General features: G+C 34.8%; 1 protein-coding gene, 1 long non-coding RNA gene and 1 pseudogene across 2 annotated transcripts; all 3 read right to left on the bottom strand.

Moving 5' to 3' along the window:
• LOC18596338 (ribulose bisphosphate carboxylase/oxygenase activase, chloroplastic) lies at window positions 104–6180 on the bottom strand. The gene is made up of 12 exons (XM_018123349.1): window positions 5816–6180; window positions 5628–5713; window positions 4907–4916; window positions 4455–4517; window positions 4005–4118; window positions 3588–3649; window positions 2607–2661; window positions 2230–2431; window positions 1396–1502; window positions 1172–1227; window positions 802–894; window positions 104–331 (listed from the first exon to the last, which is right to left on the bottom strand). The coding sequence occupies exons 1-12, from the start codon at window positions 6144–6146 to the stop codon at window positions 224–226; spliced, it is 1287 nt and encodes a 428-aa protein (XP_017978838.1). The 5' UTR covers window positions 6147–6180; the 3' UTR covers window positions 104–223.
• Window positions 6766–8635, bottom strand: LOC18596337 (annotated as a pseudogene).
• Window positions 11487–14178, bottom strand: LOC18596336. The gene is made up of 6 exons (XR_001928517.1): window positions 13708–14178; window positions 13520–13583; window positions 12784–12793; window positions 12332–12394; window positions 11883–11996; window positions 11487–11528 (listed from the first exon to the last, which is right to left on the bottom strand). It is a non-coding gene; the product is annotated as an uncharacterized LOC18596336 (long non-coding RNA).

The raw sequence follows: 14477 nt of genomic DNA, 5'->3' as shown, positions 1-14477 counted from the left end.
TTAAAAGCATGGTGATTGACATTTGGCAAGTAAATAAAGATGCAATCACATGACTTGCAGCGAAATTGTCATCTTGCAATGGTGGACTTACTTGACAGAGAGGTAATAGAAAGCCAAAATCAGTGTAATCCCATAATATATCCTTTTTTCAAAATGGAAGTTTTAAGTTCCATATATCCATAACCAGAAACACCAGGGAGACAAAAAAACACAAAACTACTGTTCAGTCATCCATGTTCTTCATGTACTCCTTTGAAAGTTTAGTCTCCGTTATTAGCTGTTGTTCCCTGAGAAGAGAATATCCTGATTCAAGTAAAGCCTCAACCGTTTGCTGTTCAACAAAACATAGAGTCCGGTTAATCATACAAGTTGCACATTGAAGACAGCAGAAAAACTCAATTGAAGTATGCAAGCTTCAAGCCTAGGTCCTTTCAACTTACTACACACCATCTCTCGGAATAGGTATCAAGATGCGTTAATATAAAGTACCAATCAAAAGTCAAGGATTAGCAAAAGACTGGAAAGGGAAATCTACTTAATTTTAATTAAATAGAACAGAATCACTAGCTTCTACAAATGTTTCCACCAACTGAATAGAAGATGCAATTTCTTTGGGAGTTTTCTTTGCTTCTATTTCTATATGTTGTCTTTAGTTGTTATTCAAAGAAAACTGGCACTGCATTTGTTGGTATCATAAATGTATAACCAATTTTACTTGAAAACTTTGTTAACAGCATATGAATTGTCTCTAACAGGTTAGAATGGAAATTAATTAGATGATCTGTGATTTCATTACACAACCTTTGGAGGAGTATATACAGGGAGTTCTTCATTCTTTCTTCGTCTGAGCAGCTTGTGTCCAAGTTTTTCAACTCCTCCAATATCCTCAATCCACTGTAATGGAAAAGGAGTAAGATGATGAATATACATAAAATCACTTGTTTGCTTTAAAGAAATGAGAAATTTATGTCCATATGGACTGATAGCATAAAACAGGATGGAAGTATTAGATACCTTTCCAACATGGTAGCATTGTACCAACAATATTCAGCAATAATCAGCAAGGTAAAAGCAATAATATTGCACAATTCAGGTATGAGAATCATTTATGAGAAGAAAGTCTACAGATAGATTGTCAGTGCCTTACACACCAAACTGGAGAGAGATATACCTTAGCAATTGACCTGTCATATGTTCGTGACCTAAGAGCTCCATAAAAGTCCAAGGCTGTCCAATAACCAAAATGGAAAAAATTCAATAAATAAATAACATATTTTTTTAAGCCGGCAAGAACAGGGAATCCATGATTAAATCCAATGTCATCATTGTTCTGTCTATACATGTGCTATAGGAGTGACAAAATTTAGTCATGGAGATCATGAAGGCTAAAGATACCCTGATTGGGAAATTTATCCACAATATTTACAACGTCATCCTTAGATATGCCATCTTTCTCATACATTCGGTGAACAATGTTCACAATATCTTCATGGGTAGGCTGCCTGTATCACAAATGATATGTTAGAGAATGATGATAATTCTTTAAACCACCACAAAACCATAATGTGTTCGTATCAATAAAGCACCATGTATAATACCACTTGATATTCTATAATCTAGATTCAATTAAACTATGGAAAATTTTTGATAATAGAGCATAGACTCTAAGTTGAAATGGATCCTTCAATAAACTGTAATAAGCCAAACTACTACTACTTTGCTCATAAACATTTAACATTTGTTAAAAAAACTTTAGGGATAAATGACAGTGACTCTGCTGGTTGTTCGGAGAAATTCCATTTTAAGTAAAAGCAGAGTCTCTATAAAAGGAAAGTATACAATTTAATTTGTTGCCATTTATAATCACAAACGAGGGAAGAATGCAAAAGAAAAAGAGCAAAGAATGAGAAAATGAAATTTATCACATAAACATGAAGTGTGGAAAAGTGTTAAGCAGGTTGAGAAAAAAATAATTTTCACAACTACCATGAATAGATGCTGTTCAAGTAATCAATGCAAGCAATATGGATAAGTGCCTTGATTGGGGCAGACACATTTCGTGTCTATATACGCCAGTAGACACTTGGCTCCTATAAATTGGAGTTATCTAAACACTATGATCTAATTCAAGGCAAAGTACTCATTCTTTTTTTTTTTATTTCTTTTGAGGGGTGGCGAGTGGGGAAAAGGGATGGGAAGGGGCTCTGTATTCTGGATTATATCATTTACCAGTAGAACTTTTCCATCCTTCCATCACGAATCAAGGGAGCATAAAGGGTTGAAAAATCATTCCCAGTGGCAATGATAGGGATTCTATTTGTTATATCTGATTCTCGCCAATCTTGTCCAATGCTAACTCTGGTTGGATTATCTGACAAATTCATTAGGGTTCCAACGACAATTTGATTGTTGACTGTCATTTGAGTGTTGCCTAGATAAGATGAGAAAATTATATAAATGTCATTATTATGAATCAGTATATAACTGAACTTTTAACCAATAAAAAAAGACAAAAAAAACTTATTTATCAAATGAATTAATATAACTTAATCAGGCATGTTTGGGTACAGTTCAAGGTTTTTGGCTCAAGGAAACCATTAGCTCACCAAATCTACCAAGGCCAGCATCAATGTCATTGATCATCAGACAACTCATCTTGCCCTGCATTAGTTCAGAAAAAATTCAAACAAACGTGCATTCAGAAAAATGGCAGAAACTCATTAAAAATGATGTGGTACATCCATCAGCACAATAACATGAAGATAATTGCAAGCGCCCAATGTTATGGTCATTGTTGTTCTGTTTTCTCTACTAATAAGTCTGACATAGTACTGGTTTCTACAGCAACGGAACAACTTTAGCCTTCTTCAATCTCTGTAAAGCACCGATGAACTCCTTTAAATCTTAGATGTATAGGAACTGCTGGCAACAAAGCCACATTGACTGCTTGTTTTATTGAAGCACTACAAATCTACAATAATCAAAAGGCTGCATAGGTAGCTGTATGAGCCCATGCAATGGTGAAATATTAAGACTTTTTTTTGGTCCAACTCTCCTCTGGGAAGAAATAGAATTCACTATCTCAATTGGACATTTTCATCTAATTTGGTAGATCATTCACAAAATTTTTCAAGCATGTGCAAATGATTTTTAGTTGAAGTGGCTAACAAGCCATCCTTCAAATCAATAGACTTTGTCAGTAACAATGTACTACTTAAGTACACGTCTTCAAATATTGAGGGGAAGAAAACTCCAGAGACTAAATACTTATTTTATTCCTGACAAAGAGTAAGCTAGGCTAAGATAAAACCAACTTTTTCTCTTGTCCCCTCATGCTCTCTGCTGTTCTTAACTCTATTTCATACCATCAATGAGTGAAACTTGAATGAAGATCCCATGTTATCATGCAAGAGGATCACAATGTACTTCAAGAAAAAATGGAGGAACGATATGTTCTTTGACACATTAAATAAAGCTATCAAAAGGCTAATGTCACACGCATTGAACCATAAGTATAAAAGTGCATTATTAAACTTCATAAACCCAGACATACATATATCAAAAATGAGAGTGGTAAAGCTTCTAACTTGGTTCTGGACCACTTGGGAAGCTGTTCTATAGCGTTCACGTATCAGTTTTCCTGGCTCTCCTGTTGAGGAAAAAATAATCGAATAAATCAAGTAACTAAATGGACTGAATCTCCTGATATACTTGGAGAAAGATAGAGTTCGGCATATCTATCTCAGCAAAGAATAAGTTGAAGGCAAGAAAAATGAAAATCACTTATTGGGTATATTTTTGTTTGCTTTTTCTGTAAAAAATCATGTTGGAAGAGATAATGGAATTTCTTTGAAACATTAACTCTCCTGAGAAAAAAAAATAACATGCTTCAAATGTGTTTTTTCTTTTTTTTAGAAAAAAGTATCAAGAGCAAGTTCGACAATAATTTTGACGAGGGAAAAGAAAAAAGAAGAAGGAAACACACTAGTAGAAACTTGTCTTACCAGCCCTTTCAGATTCTAGTTCCCCAGCAGACATAATTACAGGTTCAATCCCCATAGCCTGAAAAATGAGTTCAGTTTGGAATGATTTTCCTTGTCCTTTTCCTCCCCAGATACCTGTAAGACAAAATGCCAATGTTTAAGTTAGACAATACTGATTTTGTAAGAAACACAAGTCAGAAAGAGAATCTGCAACCCATAAGATATTTAATGTTTGGCAAAAAAAAAAAAAATAGTTAATGTTGTGAAATCTTCTTTTCAAATATAAGTATTCTGGAAATTATGATCAAGATAACAGTGAGAAGGATGGAGTCAGATAAAAGGAACACTTGAATAAATGAACCAACCCTGACCACAAATTTAAGGACAAGCAAGTATGTCTAAGCTTTTAGCTCTCTCTCCGCTTTCCAACCAAAAGAAAAAAAAATGCCACTTGATATTTTCAATATATACCTAGAATCAAAGGAATTTTCACATTGAGAAGATAAGCAAGGTAGTTCTTCACGATGTGGCATACTGCAGTAATAGAAAAGGGAAAAAAGTTATTATGCAAGAAGACAAACAATACATATATTTCGTAAGTGGCAAAATTTACACAGGTCATTATATAAAAAACTCACTGTTGAGATGCACAATCATAGAAGGTTGGCAAGTGGAAGATTATACATCAGAGATAACAAGATTATGGCATGGTAAACAATGACAGATAACGGTGGAGCATTGTTAGTAGTATAATGCTCCTATTAGAACATATAATGGCAAAAAATTAACCTCTAACTATGTGGATATTCTAAAAACAGAAAAATCAAAGGTCTACACAATTCGCTCATTTCTGCCAAATTTCTTACTGCTCCTGTATCATTCATCGCAGTTTTCTCATCCTTGTGCAATTTCATAGAACTTACCAACTTTATCCTGTCAATGAGAAAAGCAAACACAATGTAATGTTAGCTTCTGACCAATCATAGTAGACAAAAAGGAGGGAGAAAAGGAAATGCAATAACAATTTGTTATCTATATAGATAACAGCAGCAAAAAGATTGTGATTTCCACATTTTGGGTAAAAAAGTAGATGACTATGCAGATGCAGTAGTCTCAGAAGCTTAGGCGAAAGTATGGACATGTCGATTCCAACTGATTTTAAAGCAAAATTAGAACTAGAAAATGAAAATTCAAACCAGATAGTAAAGTTGAATTAAAGATTATTATATGCCAATTGCTGCAGAGGTGAATATTTGACCAAAAATAGCAACTGTAGAATGAAAATATGTATGTAAGCAAACAAATATAGATCTATCACATAACAAGCAGCATGTGAACAAGAGAGAAACTAGTATGAAATCATGTAGCAATCTTCATACTTCACCTATTCTACAAGTCCAGAATGTAACACATTGGCATCTCTAACTTCAAGCAAATTGAAAGAATTCCACAAAATTCATTTACAATCCTTAAAGGCCACTTCAATTTACTGTGCTAATTCCATTTGGCTTATAACAGAAACAAGACCTTCTAAAGCTACACACATTCTAGTCAACTTATCATCCTGAATCATAAAAAAAAAAAACAACCTTTAACTCAACTTTCCAAAGATATGCAATGAATTGTAAACATATATATATTTACCATGAATGCAGGAGCGATGTAATAATCCCCTTGTAGATACTCAAATGACTTCGTCACCTTCTGCCTGTAATCAAACACAACATCCGCTATAAAGAAAAGAAAAGAAAAAAATAATTAATTTCATGTCTTTGAACAATTTCTCAGAAGTCAAATAGAAGAACAGGAAAAGCAAGAGGGAGGAAAATTACAGTCTCTGCCAAGAAAATTCCCAGCAAAAAGATCATCAATGACACCAGCTCTAGCACCAACGGCTATGTTCATGTTATCAGCTTCCTTGCCAAGCCTGTAAAGATAATCTCTCCCTTCTGAATCTTTGGCTTCCCAGGAAGACTGCTCTGACAATCTCTTGGGTTCCTTGGGATTATCAATATTACTGTTATCATCATTATTCTTGACTTGATTGGGAGTAGATTTCGAAGAGCAAGAAATGGGAAAGGAGGAAGAAACTGACAAGAGTTTCTTCGGAAAGACTGAAGGGAGAATGGAAGGGAAAGAAGAGGGAACTCTGACGAGAGCCATCTGGGTTCTGTTAGCAGTTTCCTGGGTTATGTGGTCCCCTTTTTTTTTTTTTTTTTTAGGGATAGGTTGGCAGTTTTGGAACATTTGGCTCCACAAACAGACAACTTGCAATTGTGTGATTCTCCTTTTCAGCAGCCTTTTGGAAACCCAAAGGGCTGAAGTTTGTAACTGAACGCATATGAGACCGTTGTGAAGGTCTAGAACAACCGCGACAACTTTAGCCCAAGATGTAATACAGCATGTGATACAGCATGGACCAATTAAGAATCAGAACTATTACTCAAGCGATGTTTGCAAGTTAAGGGAGTAGCTTGAAGTGGTGCACGGATTCAATCTTTTTTTGTGCCCGCAACACAATCTAAATGAAGTCAATGAATGGGCTGCCGTTATCAAGACGATGTTTGCAAGTTATAAAATGATGATGTGGAGTAATTAGGTGAATTTCAAATGCCCTCGTTATCAAGACGTGTGGATTCAGATCTCATCCCATGATAATGTCTTGAAGTTATACATTCAGGTGAAAGCCCGAAACAGGAAACAGGATATATCTCATACGTTAACTTAAATTTCACTTATCAAAGAAAGTAATGCAGTTAGTTGAGTGCTCAATTTGAAAGAGTTCTCTTTTAAATTACTTTCAGATAACAGCAAATAAAGCCAAATGACATTTAGAAACTGACAAATTTTGCACAAATCATTCATTACATTGTATGCTTATTGGTCTAAAACAGTAACCTCAACCAAACTTCTCAGGACAAATTGTGTGCTAGTTTCTATTTTGGATGCTACGAGCCACTTCCAAAGATTGAAAACAACTTTACAACCTGCTTTTTCACATTCTTATATTATCCTTCTCATGCTTTATTTGGTCTCTTAGTGGTTCTGACAGCCACCATGGTCCTGAGTCCACTCTGCTCCACACGCATAACAAAATTCAAACTTACATCTGCAACCACAAGCGTAGACAATGCCCAATAAGCTTGAAGATCAGACAAGAAGCCTACCCAGATAAAGTTATTATAATAGCTATTGCTTTGCACCAATCTCTAACAGAGAGCTAACGGTTGATGTAATGAGGTTCGGATCAATTTGGGAACTTTTAGTTCAATCCTGCCCTCCCATCGAGCGTTGTTAATTTCAAACGAAATTAGTTTCAAACAGAAATATCACAAATTTCTGTAAGTGATTTCTAAGCAACCAAGCATAATTCAAAGTTTCTGATAAGGAATATATTTTAAAACGTAGACTGACCTGCAAGTCATTTGTACACAACCTTCGGTTCTTTCTACTATGATATGGCAACTGGGACACCTGCGCCATTTATTCTATTTGACAAGCTTCCTCACCATGAGGTCTTCTCTTCCTCTCTCATCCTCAGTCAGGTTCTGATACTCCTCACAATCGATCCCGAGATGCCATGGAACATGACATTGGGCACAGAACAATCTAAGGCAGAAGGGGCACTCACATTCTGCGATGACTTCTCCTTGGTTATCATTCAGCAACAAGGCCGAACAATCCTTGAAAGGACAGTAAAGTCGTCCACCCGTTGCACAAAGTAGTTCTTCACATAGTAAATCCTCCCAAAGATTGACCACCTCCTTAGGAAGCAGAGGCCTGCATGCTTCCAGTTCCAAAATGACTCTGCAATCCCCTGGACACATAATTATAGATATATTACCCTCGAGCTTTGTCCTTACATGCATGCTAATGCAATCAGAACAAAACGAGTGAGAGCAACCCGAGATTGGGAACATTTGACGCCTTTCTTTTCTTTCAGCACATATCTCACAGAAACTTAGGGAGGATTCACCAGCTTTTGTTGCAGACTTCCTTGCCTTGGGCGTGAGCATCGATGAGGTTGCTCGGATATTCATCGGCCTTGAGGTTGAGGATGACCCAGTTTCTTTGACTGAAAAAAATATTGCATCTTGAAACTTGTAGACACCTATTCACAAATAAAAATATATATATAAAATAAAAATTAATAAAAAATAAATAATATAATAAAAATTAAAATTTTACAAAAAAAAAGAACAAAAAAAAGAAAGGAACAGAGACCAGGAGACCTGTGAAATCACATGATTGCACTTTGAACAATTCGGATCTTTTAAAATGACGGCAGATTCAACAATAGGAGATACTGGGGAAGACCAGAAAACGATAAAAAAAATCAAATCTTTCAAAAACAAAAACCAAATTCAAACAACAAAAAACCACAAATCAGCCACCAAAAAAATCCTAAACTACCAGCAGACTACCCTAACCACAATCCACAACAATCAAAAAAATCAGAAAATAGATAAAAAAAAAAGAGACACAAAAAATGAGAGGTGCAGTGGATAGTGAAGGATTCTCGATTTGGGTTTTCTAGGGAGGGGCTGGACCCCGGAGACCCAGATCCGGTCGGCGGAGGAAAGAGGACTCCAGCGAGGGGGACAGAGGGAAGGAAGGAGAGAGAAGAAGAAAGAGATAGGGAGAAACGGCGAGGAAGGAAAGAGAGAGAAAAGAGCGACGCCGGGAAGAAGAAAGAGAGAAAGGAGAGCTGCGGGCCAAGAAAGAAAGAAAGAAAAAACGAAGAAGAAGAAGAAGAAGAAAGAAAAAAAAAAACCCCTTAGGGAGAAGGTAGAGAGAGAAAGAGAGAAAATATGGGAGGGGAAGGAATGGTTTAAATACCTAGGGCTTGAATGCCAACAACGGCGTCGTTTTGTGGTGTCTTCGGACGATTGTATTAGCACCAAATGGTGCGTTGCAAGAGAGGAACGCTGGTGGTTTGAGGGAATATGCAGATTGTGGACCAAATTTCACCAAGCTCACTATATTTTCTTAGCACCAGGCCCTCCTATTAGGCCACCTAAAGGCTTTGCTGCACCTTGGGTCAAATAGAGCCCACACAAGGGAAGGTCCTTCTTCTTTTTTGGGCTATTTTTTGGATTTAGTTTTAATTAAGTATATTGTGGATTGACCTAGTTCAGTGTATTGAAAAATATTTTACTTAAAATATGTGAATGGTTTAAATAGGATGAAAAGAAAAAATAAAATAAAATAGACTTGCGTAAATGAGAAAGATAGAGGAGACAGAAAACACGTATATTTAATCATAAAAAAAATAAATTAGGTATATAATAGAAATAAAATGTTAATACAAACTTTTTTATATAAAAAAATAAAAATAAATAAATAAATAACATGACATACTATAAAACCATAAATATAAAAATTTAACGATTATCTTAAGATCATCTTATAATAGAATTTCACTTAAAAAGGACAAAGAGTTACTTCTTTCGAGTAAATTTCTTAGGTGCGGAGTTCAAGACGGATTTTCATCGAAGCGTCGGTATAAATCTAAACTTTATACTCTAATACTCATTAACTCAAATAATCGTTGTTAAAAAATAATATATATTAAAAAAATAAATTTACATAATATTGCATTTAAATCTAAATTAATGTAATTAGTTAATTAGCTTAAACAAACATCACTAAATAAAGTTAATTCAACCATTAAAAATTAATTAATTGTGTATTTCATAAAATATATAGTTAAGTAAAAAATATTAATCCATAATGTTAATTAAGGAATATAGATTTAAATAGAAAGCTCTAAAAAAATAATATACATTAAAAAAAATATAATAATAAATAATAAATATATGAACAAGATAATAAATCACTTTAAATTATTAAACATATTATTGCTTTAATAACGAATCAACTAAATTAATAAATGCGTTCATATAGATATCATCATTTTGTCCTGTCATAGCATGTCACGTTTATCTTGTTAATGAGATGAGAATTTTGATGTTGGGATTTCCTCAAAGAGCTCGTAGAGACGAGTTCTTCCCGAGATATCTCTAGGTGAGGAAAACTTCGAGATTTCACCAAAACATTGAAATGGTCTATGAACGATTTCTCGATAAAAGATTGCCAATCTCATCATTTAAAATTGAACAAATCATAGCATCATTTTACGATTATATCATGTGCATTCATGAAACTGAATAAAAATTTCAATCAACTAATATAATAAAAAATTAATTAATAAGTAAAGATTAAGGAAATATAAGAATAAAATTAAAGGTAGTTTACAATAGGATAACTTAAGATTAACTGATACTGTTCATGAAACAGGCGCCACGGAAGTGCTAACCCTTTGCCATGCGTAACCGCACTCACGAACCCATCTCTAAAAATCGTAGACCAGTTATCGTTCTTTCGACGGACCAAAAATTAATTTAGGATTTCATCGATTAGAACCAAGTTAATAGGTGACTAATCAAACCTAAAAAAGACGATTGATGGCGACTCCTAACTTGTTTTTTCACCACGTCTAGCGGTTGGGTTTCCTGACCCGACACGTTATAACAAAACTGCAACTGTTCAGCAAACTTGGCATCTAATTGCTGTAAATCTCCTCCTTCGTTTCCATCAAGGACTTCTGACAAGTAAATCTCTTCTGCAAAATCAAAATCAGATGAACTTGTTCCCATGTTACAAGCAATTACTTACTGTCCCAATCTTCTTTCTCCTGCTATTTAACAAGTCGCTACGAGAACCATGGTTTATAAAATGGCTTAACCTCGAAGCTAATTTCTAACTTGCTAGGAAGATGTCCTCCCTGATTTAAATCTTAGATGTATAGGAACTGCTGGCAACAAAGCCACATTGACTGCTTGTTTTGTTGAAGCACTACAAATCTACAATAATCAAAAGGCTGCATAGGTAGCTGTATGAGCCCATGCAATGGTGAAATATTAAGGCTTTTTTTTTTGTCCAACTCTCCTCTGGGAAGAAATAGAATTCACTATCTCAATTGGACATTTTCATCTAATTTGATAGATCATTCACAAAATTTTTCAAGCATGTGCAAATGACTTTAGTTGAAGTGGCTAATAAGCCATCCTTCAAATCAATAGACTTTGTCAGTAACAATGTACTACTTAAGTACAAGTCTTCAAATATTAAGGGGAAGAAAACTCCAGAGACTAAATACTTATTTTATTCCTGACAAAGAGTAAGCTAGGCTAAGATAAAACCTACTTTTTCTCTTGTCCCCTCATGCCCTCTGCTCTTCTCAACTCTATTTCATACCATCAATGAGTGAAAACTGGAATGAAGATCCCATGTTATCATGCAAGAGGATCACAATGTACTTCAAGAAAAAATGGAGGAACAATATGTTCTTTGACACATTAAATAAAACTATCAAAAGGCTAATGTCACACGCATTGAACCATAAGTATAAAAGTGCATTATTAAACTTCATAAACCCAGACATACATATATCAAGAATGAGAGTGGTAAAGCTTCTAACTTGGTTCTGGACCACTTGGGAAGCTGTTCTATAGCGTTCGCGTATCAGTTTTCCTGGTTCTCCTGTTGAGGAAAGAATAATTGAATAAATCAAGTAACTAAATGGACTGAATCTCCTGATATACTTGGAGAAAGATAGAGTTCGACATATCTATCTTAGCAAAGAATAACTTGTAGGCAAGAAAAATGAAAATCACTTATTGGGTATAATTTTTTTTGCTTTTTCTGTAGAAAATCATGTTGGAAGAGATAATGGAATTTCTTTGAAACATTAACTCTCCTGAGAAAAAGAAATAACAGGTTTAAAATGTGTTTTTTTTTTTTTTAGAAAAAAGAATCAAGAGCATGTTTGACAATAATTTTGACGAGGAAAAAGAAAAAAGAAGAAGGAAACACACTAGCAGAAACTTGTCTTACCAGCCCTTTCAGATTCTAGTTCCCCAGCAGACATAATTACAGGTTCAATCCCCATAGCCTGAAAAATGAGTTCAGTTTGGAATGATTTTCCTTGTCCTTTTCCTCCCCAGATACCTGTAAGACAAAATGCCAATGTTTTAAGTTAGACAATACTGATTTTGTAAGAAACACAAGTCAGAAAGAGAATCTGCAACCCATAAGACATTTAATGTTTGGCAAAAAAAATAAAATAGTTAATGTTGGGAAATATTCTTTTCAAATATAAGTATTCTGGAAATTATGATCAAGATAACAGTGAGAAGGATGGAGTCATATAGAAGGAACACTTGAATAAATGAACCAACCCTGACCACAAATTTAAGGACAAGCAAGTATGTCTAAGCTTTTAGCTCTCTCCCCCCTTTCCAACCAAAGGAAAAAAAATGCAACTTGATATTTTCAATATAGACCTAGAATCAAAGGAATTTTCACATTGAGAAGATGAGCAAGGAAGTTCTTCACGATGTGGCATACTGCAGTAATAGAAAAGGGAAAAAAGTTATTATGCAAGAAGACAAACGATAAATATATTTCGTAAGTGGCAAAATTTACACAGGTCATTATATAAAAATCTCACGGTTGAGTTGCAAAATCATAGAAGGTTGGCAAGTGGAAGATTATACACCAGAGATAATAAGATTATGGCATGGTAAACAATGACAGATGACAGTGGAGCATCATTAGTAGTATAATGCTCCTATTAGAACATATAATGGCAAAAAATTAACATCTAACTACATGGATATTCTAAAAACAGAAAAATTAAAGGTCTGCACAATTCGCTCATTTCTGCCAGATTCCTTACTGCTCCTGTATCATTCATCGCAATTTTCTCATCCTTGTGCAATTTCATAGAACTTACCAACTTTATCCTGTCAATGAGAAAAGCAAACACAATGTAATGTTAGCTTCTGACCAATCATAATAGACAAAAAGGAGGAAGAAAAGGAAATGCAATAACAATTAGTTATCCATATAGATAACAGCAGCAACAAGATTGTGATTTCCTCATTTTGAGTAAAAAAGTAGATGACTATGCAGATGCAGTAGTCTCAGAAGCTTAGGCGAAAGTAAATATAGACATGTCGATCCCAACTATTTTAAAGCAAAATTAGAACTAGAAAATGAAAATTCAAACCAGATAGTAAAGTTGAATTAAAGATTATTATATGCCAATTGCTGCAGAAGTGAATATTTGACCAAAAATAGAAACTGTAGAATGAAAATATGTATGTACGCAAACAAAAATAAATCTATCACATAACAAGCAGCACGTGAACAAGAGAGAAACTAGTATGAAATCATGTAGCAATCTTCATACTTTACCTATTGGTCCTATTCTACAAGTCCAGAATGTAACACATTGGCATCTCTAACTTCAAGCAAAATTGAAAGAATTCCACAAAATTCATTTACAATCCTTAAAGGCCACTTACAATTTACTGTGCTAATTCCATTTGGCTTAGAACAGAAACAAGACCTTCTAACGCTAATCACATTCTAGTCAACTTATCATCCTGAATCATAAAAAAAAAAAAAAACAGCCTTTAACTCAACTTTCCAAAGATATGCAATGAATTGTAAACATATATATTTACCATGAATGCAGGAGCGATGTAATAATCCCCTTGTAGATACTCAAATGACCTCGTCACCTTCTGCCTGTAATCAAACACAACATCCGGTATAAAGAAAAGAAAAAAAAAAGGTAATTAATTTCAAGTCTTTGAACAATTTCTCAGAAGTCAAATAGAAGAACAGGAAAAGCAAGAGGGAGGAAAATTACAGTCTCTGCCAAGAAAATTCCCAGCAAAAAGATCATCAATGACACCAGCTCTAGCACCAACGGCTATGTTCATGTTATCAGCTTCTTTGCCAAGCCTGTAAAGATAATCTCTCCCTTCTGAATCTTTGGCTTGCCAGGAAGACTGCTCTGACAATCTCTTGGGTCCCTTGGGATTATCAATATTACTGTTATCATCATTATTTTTGACTTGATTGGGAGTAGATTTTGAAGAGCAAGAAATGGGAAAGGAGGAAGAAACTGACAAGAGTTTCTTCGGAAAGACTGAAGGGAGAATGGAAGGGAAAGAAGAGGGGACTCTGACGAGAGCCATCTGGGTTCTGGGTCCTGTTAACAGTTTCCTGGGTTATGTGGTTTTTTTTTTTTTTTTACGGATAGGTTGGAAGTTTTGGAGCATTTGGCGCCATATACAGAACTTACAATGGTGTGATTCCCAAAGGGCTAAAGTTTGTAACTGAACTCATATGAGACCGTTCACCGTTGTGAAGGTCTAGGACAACCTCGACACCCTTAGCCCAAGATGTAAAACAGCATGGACCAATTAAGAATCAGAACTATTACTCAAGCGTTGGTGCAAGGAGTCAAATCTTTTTCGTGCCCGTAAGACGATCTGAATGAAGTGAATGAATGGGCTGCCGTCAGGTTGACATAATTCATGAGGAATTTGGATTAATTAGGGCTTGGAAAAACATAGCTGATTTATTTGGTTATTTTGGAGATTAGGTAGAATTAAAATCTAGTTAATGATCTAA

Source organism: Theobroma cacao, chromosome 6 (genome assembly GCF_000208745.1).
Source record: "Theobroma cacao cultivar B97-61/B2 chromosome 6, Criollo_cocoa_genome_V2, whole genome shotgun sequence".
NCBI classification, from domain to species: Eukaryota; Viridiplantae; Streptophyta; class Magnoliopsida; order Malvales; family Malvaceae; genus Theobroma; species Theobroma cacao.
This window is presented reverse-complemented; position numbering and strand designations above follow the sequence as displayed.

Bases quoted from the DNA above. Each gene is read 5' to 3' on its own strand.
- LOC18596338 (XM_018123349.1), bottom strand. From the start codon at position 6,146: ATGGCTCTCGTCAGAGTTCCCTCTTCTTTCCCTTCCATTCTCCCTTCA. The intron at 3,650-4,004 runs GTAAGACAAGTT...TTTCCTCAACAG, and splicing joins ACTAGAATCTGAAAGGGCTG to GAGAGCCAGGAAAACTGATA. The intron at 1,503-2,229 runs GTAAATGATATA...TTTGTGATACAG, and splicing joins AGGATGGAAAAGTTCTACTG to GCAGCCTACCCATGAAGATA.